The sequence below is a fragment of the Liolophura sinensis genome, chromosome 1 (assembly GCF_032854445.1).
Source record: "Liolophura sinensis isolate JHLJ2023 chromosome 1, CUHK_Ljap_v2, whole genome shotgun sequence".
NCBI lineage: Eukaryota > Metazoa > Mollusca > Polyplacophora > Chitonida > Chitonidae > Liolophura > Liolophura sinensis.
Genome location: NC_088295.1, coordinates 96,268,137 through 96,286,942, shown reverse-complemented (window position 1 = coordinate 96,286,942; position 18,806 = coordinate 96,268,137). Strand labels below are relative to the sequence as shown.

Sequence of the window (18,806 nt, the reverse complement as noted above, 5' to 3'; positions counted from 1 at the left end):
TCATGTTGGTGTGAAGGGTAGACTGTTGTTTGGTGTGGAGCTCTGAGTATTCATGTATGTGAACTTGTTTGATGTACCTGTTGTCGTGTTACTCTGAAGGGTAGGCTGGTGTCTGCTGTGAAGCTCTGAGTATTCATGTATGTGAGTTTGTCTGATGTACCCGTTGTCGTGTTACTCTGAAGGGTAGACTGGTGTCTGCTGTGAAGCTCTGAGTATTCATGTTTATGAGCTTGTCTGATGTACCTGTTGTCGTGTTACTCTGAAGGGTAGACTGGTGTCTGCTGTGAAGCTCTGAGTATTCATGTATGTGAGTTTGTCTGATGTACCCGTTGTCGTGTTGCTCTGAAGGGTAGGCTGGTGTCTGCTGTGAAGCTCTGAGTATTCATGTATGTGAACTTGTCTGATGTACCCGTTGTCGTGTTACTCTGAAGGGTAGGCTGTTGTCTGCTGTGAAGCTCTGAGTATTCATGTATGTGAACTTGTCTGATGTACCCGTTGTCGTGTTGCTCTGAAGGGTAGGCTGGTGTCTGCTGTGAAGCTCTGAGTATTCATGTATGTGAACTTGTCTGATGTACCTGTTGTCGTGTTGCTCTGAAGGGTAGACTGGTGTCTGCTGTGAAGCTCTGAGTATTCATGTATGTGAGCTTGTCTGATGTACCTGTTGTCGTGTTGCTCTGAAGGGTAGACTGGTGTCTGCTGTCTGCTGTGAAGCTCTGAGTATTCATGTATGTGAACTTGTCTGATGTACCTGTTGTTGTGTTACTCTGAAGGGTAGACTGGTGTCTGCTGTGAAGCTCTGAATATTCATGTATGTGAACTTGTCTGATGTACCTGTTGTTGTGTTACTCTGAAGGGTAGACTGGTGTCTGCTGTGAAGCTCTGAGTATTCATGTATGTGAGCTTGTCTGATGTACCCGTTGTCGTGTTACTCTGAAGGGTAGGCTGGTGTCTGCTGTGAAGCTCTGAGTATTCATGTATGTGAACTTGTCTGATGTACCCGTTGTCGTGTTGCTCTGAAGGGTAGGCTGGTGTCTGCTGTGAAGCTCTGAGTATTCATGTATGTGAACTTGTCTGATGTACCCGTTGTCGTGTTACTCTGAAGGGTAGGCTGGTGTCTGCTGTGAAGCTCTGAGTATTCATGTATGTGAGCTTGTCTTGTCCTTTACGTATTGTCGTGTTGCTCTGAAGACTGTTGTTTGGTGTGGAGCTCTGAGGATTCATGTATGTGAGCTTGTCTTGTCTTTTACCTGTTGTCTTGTTGCTCTGAAAGGTAGGCTGTTGTCTGCTGTGAAGTTCTGAGTATTCATGTATGTGAACTTGTCTGATGTACCTGTTGTCGTGTTACTCTGAAGAGTAGGCTGGTGTTTGCTGTGAAGCTCTGAGTATTCATGTATGTGAACTTGTCTGATGTACCCGTTGTCGTGTTACTCTGAAGGGTAGGCTGTTGTCTGCTGTGAAGCTCTGAGTATTCATGTATGTGAGCTTGTCTAGTCCTTTACCTGTTGTCGTGTTGCTCTGAAGACTGTTGTTTGGTGTGGAGCTCTGAGTATTCATGTATGTGAGCTTGTCTTATCCTCTACCTGTTCTCATGTTGGTGTGAAGGGTAGACTGTTGTTTGGTGTGGAGCTCTGAGTATTCATGTATGTGAACTTGTTTGATGTACCTGTTGTCGTGTTACTCTGAAGGGTAGGCTGGTGTCTGCTGTGAAGCTCTGAGTATTCATGTATGTGAGTTTGTCTGATGTACCCGTTGTCGTGTTACTCTGAAGGGTAGACTGGTGTCTGCTGTGAAGCTCTGAGTATTCATGTTTATGAGCTTGTCTGATGTACACGTTGTCGTGTTACTCTGAAGGGTAGACTGGTGTCTGCTGTGAAGCTCTGAGTATTCATGTATGTGAGTTTGTCTGATGTACCCGTTGTCGTGTTGCTCTGAAGGGTAGGCTGGTGTCTGCTGTGAAGCTCTGAGTATTCATGTATGTGAACTTGTCTGATGTACCCGTTGTCGTGTTACTCTGAAGGGTAGGCTGTTGTCTGCTGTGAAGCTCTGAGTATTCATGTATGTGAACTTGTCTGATGTACCCGTTGTCGTGTTGCTCTGAAGGGTAGGCTGTTGTCTGCTGTGAAGCTCTGAGTATTCATGTATGTGAACTTGTCTGATGTACACGTTGTCGTGTTACTCTGAAGGGTAGGCTGATGTCTGCTGTGAAGCTCTGAGTATTCATGTATGTGAACTTGTCTTGTCCTTTACCTGTTGTCGTGTTGCTCTGAAGACTGTTGTTTGGTGTGGAGCTCTGAGTATTCATGTATGTGAGCTTGTCTTGTCTTTTACCTGTTGTCTTGTTGCTCTGAAAGGTAGGCTGGTGTCTGCTGTGAAGCTCTGAGTATTCATGTATGTGAGCTTGGCTTGTGTTGTTCTTACTTTGAAGGATGGGCTGGTGTTTGCTGTGGAGTTCTCACATCGCAGTGGCAGAGACCTTCTGAATGTGGCGAAGAAACGACCTAACATTATTCCCATCATAGAAGATGCCAGACATCCTCACAAATATAGAATGGTAGTGGGTAAGTTAGCTTTTTGACCTAGCCCTGCGATTGATTGTATTTATTTGGTTATTGTTTACATCGTACTTAAGAATATTTCTCTTAGTGTGACTGTGGCCAGCATTATGCAGGGATTCCTACATGTCATATTTAACATAAAATTGAGTTACTCAATTTCGGGGTTGGAAACTAAATATTTTCAGGAAACAAAATCCATTTCAATAACAGAAATATAACTATACTCAATTTGGGTACCAAAAAAAGGATGGTCTAATCGGCACATAATATTCTCTCTCTTTGGCTTTGATAAGTTATTTCAGAAAGCTGCCCTTGATTTGTAGCTGTCAATCTGCATGTCGTTTTTTGTATTGATAATAGGAAGTCATACAATTGTCCGTCCCGTTTTGAGCACACAAAGGCAATAACTTCTGGCAAAAATGTCCTTGACTAGGTTAAAGCACACACATAAGTAAACTAAGTATTCGCTTGGATAGCTTAACCACTCAGGAGGAATTAGTAATAAGAAAAAGTTAATGTTCATGAGCTTGACCCGATTGACAAGGTAGGTTGTTAGAACGGGGGAGGTAACAAGGGTCAAGGTACTAGACTTTACTGGACAAGGGAGGTAACTCGTATTTGACTTCCTATGAAAGTAGGAATATTCAAACACAGAAGTAGCTGCAAAAAAGCTATTTTATTAATGCTCCCCCTGTCAACGACCTTTAAATGTAATGTATGTAGGACATTGTTGGCATTTTTCTTGGATTCAAGGTCTGCTGTTAAGTTCTTGTTTGTTCTTGCCCAACCTGTAAATGTAATTTTGCACACCAACAGTTTTTATTAGAAAAAGCCAAATTTCTTCTCTTCTTATAATCGTTAACAAGTCAAACTGTGAAATGAATATTTATAGAAATCTGTGGATAATTACACAACATAACATAAAATTTGCCTTGGTTTGTAAGAAAAAATTTAATTCAGATTCCACATTAGTAGGTAAAAATTTTTCAAACCCCATTTAGCTCTTGCCAAAAACCCAATTTTTGAATTTTGGTTCATAAAAACTCTATGAATCCCTGTAATAGTAGGCGGGAACCACTCAGAGAACTGATGAAACCCTCGAGACCATCTGTAAGTTGCTTTCAGACCTTCCCAAATATGACTGGAGAGGATGCCAGCATAGTTTGAACATAGGCGCAGCAATGCTGAGAGGCTTTAGAGTCACTGCTGTGCCAGCATGCTGACCTCTAGGCCACAGAGGTCTCTCGTGAGAATTTCACTGGATTCATTACATCTTTAACTTTATGATAGCACCTGGCTAGAACATATTTCAGTCTGAAAAAAATAAGATTTTGCCAAATGAAATGTAAGAGAAAATGACAGAACTGAGCAAATGACTCAGTTATCCAACCTCCTTCATAATTATATCCAATCAAACACGTTGGGCAACGTTGTGTCATCCATAGTTGAACAGTTCAGTTACATTTGGCTGAAGGTCCATTTTTCAGAATGCTGTGGTACAGGTTTGTGTCCTTTTCTAACCTTCACACATCAAACCAGTTAATTTACATTCAGCGACTATATCAAAAATTATGTCAGATAGTAGCATATGTTGTCTCGGCCGGCTGTTCAGCAATCCTTTCCACAATAATCCCTACATGTACTTAGTCACGCTGTTCTACAGTCCTCTCCACAATAAGCCTACATGTACTTAGTTACACTGTTCTGCAATCCTTTCCACAATAATCCCTACATGTACTTTGTCATGCTGTTCTGCAATCGTCTCCACAATAAGACTACATGTACTTAGTCACGGTGTTCAGCAATCCTTTCCACAATAATCCCTACATGTACTTAGTCACGCTGTTCTGCAATCCTCTCCACAATAAGCCCTACATGTACTTAGTCATGCTGTTCAGCAATCCTTTCCACAATAATCCCTACATGTACTTAGTCACGCTGTTCTGCAATCCTTTCCACAATAATCCCTACATGTACTTAGTCACGCTGTTCTACACTCCTCTCCACAAAAAGCCTACATGTACTTAGTCACGCTGTTCTGCAATCCTGTCCACAATAAGCCCTACATGTACTTAGTCACGCTGTTCAGCAATCCTTTCCACAATAATCCCTACATGTACTTAGTCACGCTCTTCTGCAATCCTCTCCACAATAAGCCCTACATGTACTTAGTCACACTGTTCTGCAATCCTCTCCACAATAAGACTACATGTACTTTAGTCACGGTGTTCAGCAATCCTTTCCACAATAATCCCTACATGTACTTAGTCACGCTGTTCTGCAATCCTCTCCACAATAAGCCCTACATGTACTTAGTCACGGTGTTCAGCAATCCTTTCCACAATAATCCCTACATGTACTTAGTCACGCTGTTCTGCAATCCTTTCCACAATAATCCCTACATGTACTTTGTCACGCTGTTCTGCAATCCTCTCCACAATAAGACTACATGTACTTAGTCACGGTGTTCAGCAATCCTTTCCACAATAATCCCTACATGTACTTAGTCACGCTGTTCTGCATTCCTCTCCACAATAAGCCCTACATGTACTTAGTCACGCTGTTCAGCAATCCTTTCCACAATAATCCCTACATGTACTTAGTCACGCTGTTCTGCAATCCTTTCCACAATAATCCCTACATGTACTTAGTCACGCTGTTCTACAGTCCTCTCCACAATAAGCCTGCATGTTCTTAGTCACGCTGTTCAGCAATCCTTTCCACAATAATCCCTACATGTACTTAGTCACGCTGTTCTACAGTCCTCTCCACAATAAGCCTACATGTACTTAGTTACACTGTTCTGCAATCCTTTCCACAATAATCCCTACATGTACTTTGTCATGCTGTTCTGCAATCGTCTCCACAATAAGCCCTACATGTACTTATTCATGCTGTTCAGCAATCCTTTCCACAATAATCCCTACATGTACTTAGTCACGCTGTTCTGCAATCCTTTCCACAATAAGCTCTACATCTACTTTGTCCCGCTGTTCTGCAATCCTCTCCACAATAAGACTACATGTACTTAGTCACGCTGTTCTGCAATCCTTTCCACAATAAGCCTACATGTACTTTGTCATGCTGTTCTGCAATCCTCTCCACAATAAGACTACATGTACTTAGTCACGGTGTTCAGCAATCCTTTCCACAATAATCCCTACATGTACTTAGTCACGCTGTTCTGCAATCCTCTCCACAATAAGCCCTACATGTACTTAGTCATGCTGTTCAGCAATCCTTTCCACAATAATCCCTACATGTACTTAGTCACGCTGTTCTGCAATCCTTTCCACAATAATCCCTACATGTACTTAGTCACGCTGTTCTACACTCCTCTCCACAAAAAGCCTACATGTACTTAGTCACGCTGTTCTGCAATCCTGTCCACAATAAGCCCTACATGTACTTAGTCACGCTGTTCAGCAATCCTTTCCACAATAATCCCTACATGTACTTAGTCACGCTCTTCTGCAATCCTTTCCACAATAATCCCTACATGTACTTTGTCACGCTGTTCTGCAATCCTTTCCACAATAAGCCCTACATGTACTTAGTCACGCTGTTCAGCAATCCTTTCCACAATAATCCCTACATGTACTTAGTCACGCTGTTCAGCAATCCTTTCCACAATAATCCCTACATGTACTTAGTCACGCTGTTCAGCAATCCTTTCCACAATAATCCCTACATGTACTTAAGTCACGGTGTTCAGCAATCCTTTCCACAATAATCCCTACATGTACTTAGTCACGCTGTTCTGCAATCCTCTCCACAATAAGCCCTACATGTACTTAGTCACGGTGTTCAGCAATCCTTTCCACAATAATCCCTACATGTACTTAGTCACGCTGTTCTGCAATCCTTTCCACAATAATCCCTACATGTACTTTGTCACGCTGTTCTGCAATCCTCTCCACAATAAGACTACATGTACTTAGTCACGGTGTTCAGCAATCCTTTCCACAATAATCCCTACATGTACTTAGTCACGCTGTTCTGCAATCCTCTCCACAATAAGCCCTACATGTACTTAGTCACGCTGTTCAGCAATCCTTTCCACAATAATCCCTACATGTACTTAGTCACGCTGTTCTGCAATCCTTTCCACAATAATCCCTACATGTACTTAGTCACGCTGTTCTACAGTCCTCTCCACAATAAGCCTGCATGTTCTTAGTCACGCTGTTCTGCAATCCTTTCCACAATGAGGCCAACATTTACTTGGGCACGCTGTTCTGCAATTTTCTCCACAATAAGCCCTACATGTACTTACTCACGCTGTTCTGCAATCCTCTCCGCAATAAGCCTACATATACTTAGTCACGCTGTTCTGCAATCCTCTCCACAATAAGCCTTCATGTACTTAGTCACACTGTTCTGCAATCCTCTCCACAATAATCCCTACATGGACTTAGTCACGCTGTTCTGCAATCCTCTCCACATTAAGCCCTACATGTACTTAGTCACACTGCTCTGCAATCCTCTCCTCAATAAGCCCTACATGTACTTAGTCACGCTGTTCTGCAATCCTCTCCACAATAATCCCTACATGGACTTAGTCATGGTGTTCTGCAATCCTCTCCACAATAAGCCTACATATACTTAGTCACGCTGTTCTGCAATCCTCTCCACAATAAGCCCTACATGTACTTAGTCACGCTGTTCAGCAATCCTTTCCACAATAATCCCTACATGTACTTAGTCACGCTGTTCTGCAATCCTTTCCACAATAATCCCTACATGTACTTAGTCACGCTGTTCTACAGTCCTCTCCACAATAAGCCTGCATGTTCTTAGTCACGCTGTTCTGCAATCCTCTCCACAATGAGGCCAACATTTACTTGGGCACGCTGTTCTGCAATTTTCTCCACAATAAGCCCTACATGTACTTACTCACGCTGTTCTGCAATCCTCTCCGCAATAAGCCTACATATACTTAGTCACGCTGTTCTGCAATCTTCTCCACAATAAGCCTTCATGTACTTAGTCACACTGTTCTGCAATCCTCTCCACAATAAGCCCTACATGTACTTAGTCACGCTGTTCTGCAATCCTCTCCACATTAAGCCCTACATGTACTTAGTCACACTGCTCTGCAATCCTCTCCTCAATAAGCCCTACATGTACTTAGTCACGCTGTTCTGCAATCCTCTCCACAATAATCCCTACATGGACTTAGTCATGGTGTTCTGCAATCCTCTCCACAATAAGCCTACATATACTTAGTCACGCTGTTCTGTAATCCTCTCCACAATAAGCCTTCATGTACTTAGTCACACTGTTCTGCAATCCTCTCCACAATAATCCCTACATGGACTTAGTCATGGTGTTCTGCAATCCTCTCCACATTAAGCCCTACATGTACTTTGTCACACTGCTCTGCAATCCTCTCCTTAATAAGCCCTACATGTACTTAGTCACACTGTTCTGCAATCCTGTCCACAATAAACCTACAAGTACTTAGTCACGCTGTTATGCAATCCTCTCCACAATAATCCCTACGTGTACTTTGTCACACTGCTCTGCAATCCTCTCCTCATTAAGCCCTACATGTACTTAGTCACGCTGTTCAGCAATCCTTTCCACAATAATCCCTACATGTACTTAGTCACGCTGTTCTGCAATCCTTTCCACAATAATCCCTACATGTACTTAGTCACGCTGTTCTGCAATCCTCTTCACAATAAGACTACATGTACTTTGTCACGCTGTTCTGCAATCCTCTCCACAATAAGACTACATGTACTTAGTCACGGTGTTCAGCAATCCTTTCCACAATAATCCCTACATGTACTTAGTCACGGTGTTCTGCAATCCTCTCCACAATAATCCCTACATGTACTTAGTCACACTGCTCTGCAATCCTCTCCACGATAAGCCTACATGTACTTACTCACGCTGTTCTGCAATCCTCTCCACGATTAAGCCTACATGTACTTAGTCACGCTGTTCAGCAATCCTTTCCACAATAATCCCTACATGTACTTAGTCACGCTGTTCAGCAATCCTTTCCACAATAATCCCTACATGTACTTAGTCACGCTGTTCTGCAATCCTTTCCACAATAAGACTACATGTACTTAGTCACGCTGTTCTGCAATCCTCTCCACAATAATCCCTACATGTACTTAGTCACGCTGTTCAGCAATCCTTTCCACAATAATCCCTACATGTACTTTGTCACGCTGTTCTGCAATCCTCTCCACAATAAGCCCTACATGTACTTAGTCACGCTGTTCAGCAATCCTTTCCACAATAATCCCTACATGTACTTAGTCACGCTGTTCTGCAATCCTTTCCACAATAAGCTCTACATCTACTTTGTCCCGCTGTTCTGCAATCCTCTCCACAATAAGACTACATGTACTTAGTCACGCTGTTCTGCAATCCTCTCCACAATAAGCCTACATGTACTTAGTCACAGTGTTCTGCAATCCTTTCCACAATAATCCCTACATGTACTTAGTCACGCTGTTCTGCAATCCTCTCCACAATAAGCCCTACATGTACTTAGTCACGCTGTTCAGCAATCCTTTCCACAATAATCCCTACATGTACTTAGACACGCTGTTCTGCAATCCTTTCCACAATAAGCTCTACATCTACTTTGTCCCGCTGTTCTGCAATCCTCTCCACAATAAGACTACATGTACTTAGTCACGCTGTTCTGCAATCCTCTCCACAATAAGCCTACATGTACTTAGTCACGGTGTTCTGCAATCCTTTCCACAATAAGCCTACATGTACTTAGTCATGCTGTTCTGCAATCCTGTCCACAATAAGCCCATATGTACTTAGTCATGCTGTTCTACAATCCTCTCCACAATAAGCCTTCATGTACTTAGTCATGCTGTTCTACAATCCTCTCCACAATAAGCCTTCATGTACTTAGTCACGCTGTTCTGCAATCCTCTCCACAATAAGCCCTACATGTACTTAGTCACGCTGTTCTGCAATTCTCTCCACAATAATCCCTACATGTACTTAGACACGCTGTTCAAAGCAATATACAAGCGTATATTATTTTTCTTTCTAGGGTCTGGTAAGCAGTTTATATAATAAATATTCCAGTCAGAGAAAAGTACCGCAGATTTGTGGAAAAGAGAAAACATGCCAGTGTGATGTTTGAACTTAAATATTTGAGGCAGTAGGTTTTTCTTCCCTGAATTTATCACAACTGAATAACTTTAATTTGGCTCATTTGTGTTTTTTGCAGATAAGGAATGTTTTTGTTTATACTTTGGTTTTATAACATGCAGTAAAATTTTTCAATCACAGAGTTGGAGCTTTATCTGATGTTCGAAATAATCAGGTCGGGAAGAAAGCTTATCCTAGAAGCCACCTCTATGCATAGAGCTCGAAGAGTTGATACAATTCTTGACCAATAGAAAGTTACCATGCACTGGTATTACTCTAACATTGATTTATTTGTAATTGTACACAGCCATGTTTCTTTCAAAACACAACTTAAATTTTAATGATTATAATTAAGTACTGAGTTTCTTTATTAAATCAGCGGACCGAATATTGGCATGCCCAGATGACTTCTATAAACTCACACTCTTACGTGGAAAGTGACCATTTTCCAACATTAGAGCTTGAGAAAGTGATGTCACATTGCTCTTGATAATGGAGATAATGATAATAATGAAAATACTGCAGCCATGTAAAGATGATATTTCACTAAAGTTGAACTGGGTTGAAAAAAAATCAGGAACAGGAATTTTAATGACAGTTTAAGATACTTTGAATTGTAATCTTTCATTGAACATGTTAACCAGGTTCTGTCTTAACCTTCAATTATTGGAAGGCAAAGTATACACCATAGCCCATGCCAGTGGCCACAGTGCCGAAGTCTTTTGTGGTCTTTATAGAGTAGATTAGATCTTTATAAAGTTTTATGTCTCGTGTTTGCAGTATTTCTATACGAAGCCTGTACGGGTAAGAGCTCGTGTTTAAGTGGCTGATTTTCTGTCTTTAGGTATGGTTGATACGATATTTGCTGATGTGGCCCAGCCGGATCAGGCTCGCATTGTTGCCATCAACGCTCACCACTTCCTCAAGACCGGAGGCCATGTCGTCATCTCAATCAAGGTAAACACTTAATACTCCTGGTAGAGTTGTGGCAAGACTGCTCAGATGTTTGGTAAGGTATATTGTGGGTACTTAATGAGGTGTGTCAGCTGCACGGTGAGGTGTGTCAGCTGCACGATGAGGTGTGTCAGCTACTTAGTGGAGTGTCGGGTACTTGGTGAGGTGTGCCGGGTACTTACTCACGTGTGTTGGGTACTTAGAGGTGTGTTTGGTATTTACTGAGGTGTGTCAACTACCAAATGAGTGCATTAGCTACGTGAAAGGGTGCATCAGCTTTGAGTTAGGTGCGTCGTTTACATATTATATTGTATTGTATTTATTCACCATAAGTATATTTACAGTAAACATGTTTAAAGAAAATAAAGCATGCCGAGAATAAAGTCAAAAAGGGCTTGATCAATCCCAAAGAAGTACAAGTATAAAAGATGGTGGTGGTTTTGGGTGAATCATAAGTACATAATAATAGAATAAACGTTTTACATATTTAAGAAAAACACTTTTTTGCACATGTAACTTATATGGGACGTCCAGGAAAGTTTGCTGTTAAACATTATACCCAAAAATTTAAATTCGGAAACATAATCTATAACTGGCCTTTGCATAGAAAGCCGAGGAATGTCCTTAAGAGAAGAGGATACTGGTCCGATGACCATACATTTGGTTTTGCTAATGTTTAACGATAGCCTGTTTGAAGTCATCCAGTCACGAATCTTTTCGAATTCAGCAGACACGTAGTGAGGCGTGTCAGCTACATAGTGAGGCGTGTCAGCCACGTAGTGAGGCGTGTCACCTACTTAGTGAGGCTTGTCAGCTACATAGTGAGGCGTGTCAGCCACGTAGTGAGGCGTGTCACCTACTTAGTGAGGCGTGTTAGCTACATAGTGAGGCGTGTCAGCCACGTAGTGAGGCGTGTCAGCTACGTAGTGAGGCATGTCACCTACTTAGTGAGGCGTGTCAGCTACATAGTGAGGCGTGTCAGCTACATAGTGAGACGTGTCAGCTACATAGTGAGGTGTCTTGGGAACCTTCTTTGTGTAAGCTTCTAATTGTTTACCAGTCTTCCAGCGACCTGGCGATGGTCGTGGATTTCCCCCAGGCTCTGCCCGGTTTCGACCCACCATAATGCTGCCCGCCATCGTATAAGTGAAATATTCTTGAGTACGGCATCAAGCACCAATCAAATAAATAAATCAATAAATTGTTTACCCTGACTTTTCCCTTGCACAGGCAAATTGCATAGACTCAACGGCAGAGGCAGAGGCTGTGTTTGCCGGAGAGGTTAACAAGCTGAAGGGAGAGAAAGTGAAACCTCAGGAGCAGCTGACCCTGGAACCATACGAGAGAGATCACGCAGTTGTTGTTGGATGCTACAGGTAGGTGTAGAGAAGCAACACCTGTACTGTGATAGCTGACGACTCACTGCCCATTGGAGATTGGGGGGAAACAAGACCAGTACTGTGGTAGTTGACGAGTCACTGCTGACTGGAGAGTTGGACATTGTGGGGAAACAAGACCAGTACTGTGGTAGTTGACGAGTCACTGCTGACTGGAGAGTTAAACATTGTGGGGAAACAAGACCAATACTGTAGTAGTTGACGAGTCGCTGCTGACTGGAGAGTAGGACATTGTGGGGAACCAAGACCAGTACTGTGGTAGTTGACGAGTCACTGCCCAGTAAAGAGTAGGGCATTGTGGGGAAACAAGACCAATACTGTGGTAGTTGACGAGTCACTGCTGACTGGAGAGTAGGACATTGTGGGGAACCAAGACCAGTACTGTGGTAGTTGACGAGTCACTGCCCAGTAAAGAGTAGGGCATTGTGGGGAAACAAGACCAATACTGTGGTAGTTGACGAGTCACTGCTGACTGGAGAGTAGGACATTGTAGGGAAACAAGACCAGAACTGTGTTAGTTGACGAGTCACTGCTGACTGGAGAGTTGGACATTGTGGGGAAACAAGACCAGTACCGTGGTAGTTGACGAGTCACTGCTGACTGGAGAGTTGAACATTGTGGGGGAAACAAGACCAATACTGTAGTAGTTGACGAGTCGCTGCTGACTGGAGAGTAGGACATGGTGGGGAAACAAGACCAGTAATGTGGTAGTTGACGAGTCACTGCTGACTGGAGAGTTGGATATTGTGGGGAAGCAAGACCAATACTGTGGTAGTTGACGAGTCACTGCTGACTGGAGAGTAGGACATTGTGGGGAAACAAGACCAGTACTGTGGTAGTTGACGAGTCAGTGCCTAGTGGAGAGTAGGACATTGTGGGAAAGCAAGACCAGTACTGTGGTAGTTGACGAGTCGCTGCGCAGTGGAGACTAGGGCATTGTGGGGAAACAAGATCAATACTGTGGTAGTTGGCGAGTCGCTGCTGACTGGAGAGAAGGACATTATGGGGAAACAAGACCAGTAATGTGGTAGTTGACGAGTCACTGCTGACTGGAGAGTTGGATATTGTGGGGAAACAAGACCAGTACTGTGGTAGTTGACGAGTCACTGCTGACTGGAGAGTTGAACATTGTGGGGAAACAAGACCAGTACTGTAGTAGTTGACGAGTCGCTGTCGCTGCTGACTGGAGAGTAGGACATTGTGGGGAACCAAGACCAGTACTGTGGTAGTTGACGAGTCACTGCCCAGTAAAGAGTAGGGCATTGTGAGGAAACAAGACCAATACTGTGGTAGTTGACGAGTCACTGCTGACTGGAGAGTAGGACATTGTAGGGAAGCAAGACCAGTACTGTGGTAGTTGACGAGTCAGTGCTGACTGGAGAGTAGGACATTGTGGGGAAACAAGACCAATACTGTGGTAGTTGACGAGTCATTGCTGACTGGAGAGTAGGACATTGTGGGGAAACAAGACCAGTACTGTGGTAGTTGACGAGTCACTGCTGACTGGAGAGTTGAACATTGTGGGGAAACAAGACCAGTAGTGGTAGTTCACGAGTGACTGCCCAGTGGAAAGTAGGACATTGTGGGGAAACAAGACCAATACTGTGGTAGTTGACGAGTCATTGCTGACTGGAGAGTTGGACATTGTGGGGAAACAAGACCAGTACTGTGGTAGTTGACGAGTCACTGCCTAGTGGAGAGTAGTTGACGAGTCACTGCCCAGTAAAGAGTTGGACATTGTGGGGAAACAAGATCAATACTGACTGGAGAGTTGGATATTGTGGGCAAGCAAGACCAATACTGTGGTAGTTGACGAGTCACTGCTGACTGGAGAGTAGGACATTGTGGGGAAACAAGACCAGTACTGTGGTAGTTGACGAGTCACTGCTGACTAGAGAGTAGGACATTGTGGGGAAGCAAGACCAGTACTGTGGTAGTTGACGAGTCGCGGCGCAGTGGAGAGTAGGGCATTGTGGGGAAACAAGACCAGTAATGTGGTAGTTGACGAGTCGCTGCTGACTGGAGAGTTGGATATTGTGGGGAAACAAGACCAGTACTGTGGTAGTTGACGAGTCACTGCTGACTGGAGAGTTGAACATTGTGGGGAAACAAGACCAGTAATGTGGTAGTTGACGAGTCACTGCCTAGTGGAGAGTAGTTGACGAGTCACTGCCCAGTAAAGAGTTGGACATTGTGGGGAAACAAGATCAATACTGACTGGAGAGTTGGATATAGTGGGGAAGCAAGACCAATACTGTGGTACTTGACGAGTCACTGCTGACTGGAGAGTAGGACATTGTGGGGAAACAAGACCAGTACTGTGGTAGTTGACGAGTCGCGGCACAGTGGAGAGTAGGGCATTGTGGGGAAACAAGATCAATACTGTGGTAGTTGGCGAGTCGCTGCTGACTGGAGAGTAGGACATTGTGGGGAAACAAGACCAGTAATGTGGTAGTTGACGAGTCACTGCTGACTGGAGAGTTGGATATTGTGGGGGAAACAAGACCAGTACTGTGGTAGTTGACGAGTCACTGCTGAGTGGAGAGTTGAACATTGTGGGGAAACAAGACCAATACTGTAGTAGTTGACGAGTCGTTGTCGCTGCTGACTGGAGAGTAGGACATTGTGGGGAACCAAGACCAGTACTGTGGTAGTTGACGAGTCACTGCCCAGTAAAGAGTAGGGCATTGTGGGGAAACAAGACCAATACTGTGGTAGTTGACGAGTCACTGCTCACTGGAGAGTAGGACATTGTAGGGAAGCAAGACCAGTACTGTGGTAGTTGACGAGTCACTGCTGACTGGAGAGTAGGACATTGTGGGGAAACAAGACCAATACTGTGGTAGTTGACGAGTCACTGCTGACTGGAGAGTAGGACATTGTGGGGAAACAAGACCAGTACTGTGGTAGTTGACGAGTCACTGCTGACTGGAGAGTTGAACATTGTGGGGAAACAAGACCAGTAGTGGTAGTTCACGAGTCACTGCCCAGTGGAAAGTAGGACATTGTGGGGAAACAAGACCAATACTGTGGTAGTTGACGAGTCACTACCCAGTGGAGAGTACGTCATTGTGGGGAAGCAAGACCAATACTGTGGTAGTTGACGAGTCACTGCCCAGTGGAGAGTTGGGCATTGGGGGGAAACAAGACCAGTACTGTGGTGGTTGACGAGTGACTGCCCAGTAAAGAGTAGGGCATTGTGGGGAAACAAGACCAATACTGTGGTAGTTGACGAGTCACTGCTGACTGGAGAGTTGGACATTGTGGGGAACTAAGACCAGTACTGTGGTAGTTGACGAGTCACCGCTGACGGGAGAGTAGAACATTGTGGGGAAACAAGACCAGTACTGTGGTAGTTGACGAATCACTGTTGACTGGAGAGTTGGACATTGTGGGGAAACAAGACCAGTACAGTGGTAGTTGACGAGTCAGTGCCTATTGGAGAGTAGGACATTGTGGGGAAGCAAGACCAGTACTGTGGTAGTTGACGAGTCGCTGCGCAGTGGAGAGTAGGGCATTGTGGGGAAACAAGATCAATACTGTGGTAGTTGGCGAGTCGCTGCTGACTGGAGAGTAGGACATTGTGGGGAAACAAGACCAGTAATGTGGTAGTTGACGAATCACTGCTGACTGGAGAGTTGGATATTGTGGGGAAACAAGACCAGTACTGTGGTAGTTGACGAGTCACTGCTGAGTGGAGAGTTGGACATTGTGGGGAACCAAGACCAGTACTGTGGTAGTTGAGGAGTCACTGCCCAGTAAAGAGTAGGGCATTGTGGGGAAGCAAGACCAATACTGTGGTAGTTGACGAGTCACTGCTCACTGGAGAGTAGGACATTGTAGGGAAGCAAGACCAGTACTGTGGTAGTTGACGAGTCACTGCTGACTGGAGAGTAGGACATTGTGGGGAAACAAGACCAATACTGTGGTAGTTGACGAGTCACTGCTGACTGGAGAGTAGGACATTGTGGGGAAACAAGACCAGTACTGTGGTAGTTGACGAGTCACTGCTGACTGGAGAGTTGAACATTGTGGGGAAACAAGACCAGTAGTGGTAGTTCACGAGTCACTGCCCAGTGGAAAGTAGGACATTGTGGGGAAACAAGACCAATACTGTGGTAGTTGACGAGTCACTACCCAGTGGAGAGTACGTCATTGTGGGGAAGCAAGACCAATACTGTGGTAGTTGACGAGTCACTGCCCAGTGGAGAGTTGGGCATTGGGGGGAAACAAGACCAGTACTGTGGTGGTTGACGAGTGACTGCCCAGTAAAGAGTAGGGCATTGTGGGGGAAACAAGACCAATACTGTGGTAGTTGACGAGTCACTGCTGACTGGAGAGTTGGACATTGTGGGGAACTAAGACCAGTACTGTGGTAGTTGACGAGTCACCGCTGACGGGAGAGTAGAACATTGTGGGGAAACAAGACCAGTACTGTGGTAGTTGACGAATCACTGTTGACTGGAGAGTTGGACATTGTGGGGAAACAAGACCAGTACTGTGGTAGTTGACGAGTCGCTGCGCAGTGGAGAGTAGGGCATTGTTGGGAAACAAGATCAATACTGTGGTAGTTGGCGAGTCGCTGCTGACTGGAGAGTAGGACATTGTGGGGAAACAAGACAGTAATGTGGTAGTTGACGAATCACTGCTGACTGGAGAGTTGGATATTGTGGGGAAACAAGACCAGTACTGTGGTAGTTGACGAGTCACTGCTGAGTGGAGAGTTGGACATTGTGGGGAACCAAGACCAGTACTGTGGTAGTTGAGGAGTCACTGCCCAGTAAAGAGTAGGGCATTGTGGGGAAGCAAGACCAATACTGTGGTAGTTGACGAGTCACTGCTGACTGGAGAGTAGGACATTGTGGGGAAGCAAAACCAGTACTGTGGTAGTTGACGAGTCACTGCTGACTGGAGAGTAGGACATTGTGGGGAAACAAGACCAATACTGTGGTAGTTGACGAGTCACTGCCCAGTAAAGAGTAGGGCATTGTGGGGAAACAAGACCAATACTGTGGTAGTTGACGAGTCGCTGTCGCTGCTGACTGGAGAGTAGGACATTGTGGGGAACCAAGACCAGTACTGTGGTAGTTGACGAGTCACTGCCCAGTAAAGAGTAGGGCATTGTGGGGAAACAAGACCAATACTGTGGTAGTTGACGAGTCGCTGTCGCTGCTGACTGGAGAGTAGGACATTGTGGGGAACCAAGACCAGTACTGTGGTAGTTGACGAGTCACTGCCCAGTAAAGAGTAGGGCATTGTGGGGAAACAAGACCAATACTGTAGTAGTTGACGAGTCGCTGTCGCTGCTGACTGGAGAGTAGGACATTGTGGGGAACCAAGACCAGTACTGTGGTAGTTGACGAGTCACTGCCCAGTAAAGAGTAGGGCATTGTGGGGAAACAAGACCAATACTGTGGTAGTTGACGACTCACTGCTGACTGGAGAGTAGGACATTGTAGGGAAGCAAAACCAGTACTGTGGTAGTTGACGAGTCACTGCTGACTGGAGAGTAGGACATTGTGGGGAAACAAGACCAATACTGTGGTAGTTGACGAGTCACTGCTGACTGGAGAGTAGGGCATTGTGGGGAAACAAGACCAGTACTGTGGTAGTTGACGAGTCACTGCTGACTGGAGAGTTGAACATTGTGGGGAAACAAGACCAGTAGTGGTAGTTCACGAGTTACTGCCCAGTGGAAAGTAGGACATTGTGGGGAACCAAGACCAGTAATGTCGTAGTTGACGAGTCACTGCCTAGTGGAGAATAGGACATTGTGGGGAGGCAAGACAATAGTGTGGTAGTTGACGAGTCACTGCTGACTGGAGAGTAGGACATTGTGGGGAAACAAGACCAGTACTGTGGTAATTGATGAGTCACTGCTGACTGGAGAGTAGGACATTGTGGGGAAACAAGACCAGTGCTGTGGTAGTTGACAAGTCACTGCCCAGTGGAGAGTAGGGCATTGTGGGGAAACAAGACCAATACTGTGGTAGTTGATGAGTCGCTGCTGACTGGAGAGTAGGACATTGTGGGGAAACAAGACCAGTACTGTGGTAGTTGACGAGTCACTGCTGACTGGAGAGTAGGACATTGTGGGGAAGCAAGACCAGTACTGTGGTAGTTGACGAGTCGCTGCTGACTGGAGAGTAGGACATTGTGGGGAAACAAGACCAATACTGTGGTAGTTGACGAGTCACTGCTGACTGGAGAGTAGGACATTGTGGGGAAACAAGACCAGTACTGTGGTAGTTGACGAGTCACTGCTGACTGGAGAGTTGGACATTGTGGGGAAACAAGACCAGTAATGTGGTAGTTGACGAGTCACTGCCCAGTGGAGAGTAGGGCATTGTGGGGAAACAAGACCAATACTGTGGTAGTTGACGAGTCGCTGCTGACTGGAGAGAAGGACATTGTGGGGAACCAAGACCAGTACTGTGATAGTTGACGAGTCACTGCCTAGTGGAGAGTAGAACATTGTGGGGAAACAAGACCAGTACTGTAGTAGTTGACGAGTCGCTGCTGACTGGAGAGTAGGACATTGTGGGGAACCAAGACCAGTACTGTGGTAGTTGACGAGGTCACTGCCCAGTAAAGAGTAGGGCATTGTGGGGAAACAAGACAATACTGTGGTAGTTGACGAGTCACTGCTGACTGGAGAGTAGGACATTGTGGGGAAACAAGACCAGTACTGTGGTAGTTGACGAGTCACTGCTGACTGGAGAGTAGGACATTGTGGGGAAACAAGACCAATACTGTGGTA

General features: G+C 44.9%; 1 protein-coding gene across 1 annotated transcript in view; it reads left to right on the top strand.

Annotated features, from left to right (window-relative positions):
* The window catches only part of LOC135482213 (rRNA 2'-O-methyltransferase fibrillarin-like), a 36,823-nt gene extending 24,730 nt beyond the window's left edge, over positions 1-12,093 (top strand). The window contains exons 7-9 of the mRNA XM_064762084.1: positions 2,426-2,558; positions 10,540-10,652; positions 11,880-12,093. Of these exons, the coding sequence (XP_064618154.1) occupies positions 2,426-2,558; positions 10,540-10,652; positions 11,880-12,029 (396 nt within the window). The 3' untranslated portion in view covers positions 12,030-12,093. The remainder of the gene's footprint in view (positions 1-2,425; positions 2,559-10,539; positions 10,653-11,879) is intronic.
* The last annotated feature ends 6,713 nt before the right edge of the window (positions 12,094-18,806 follow it).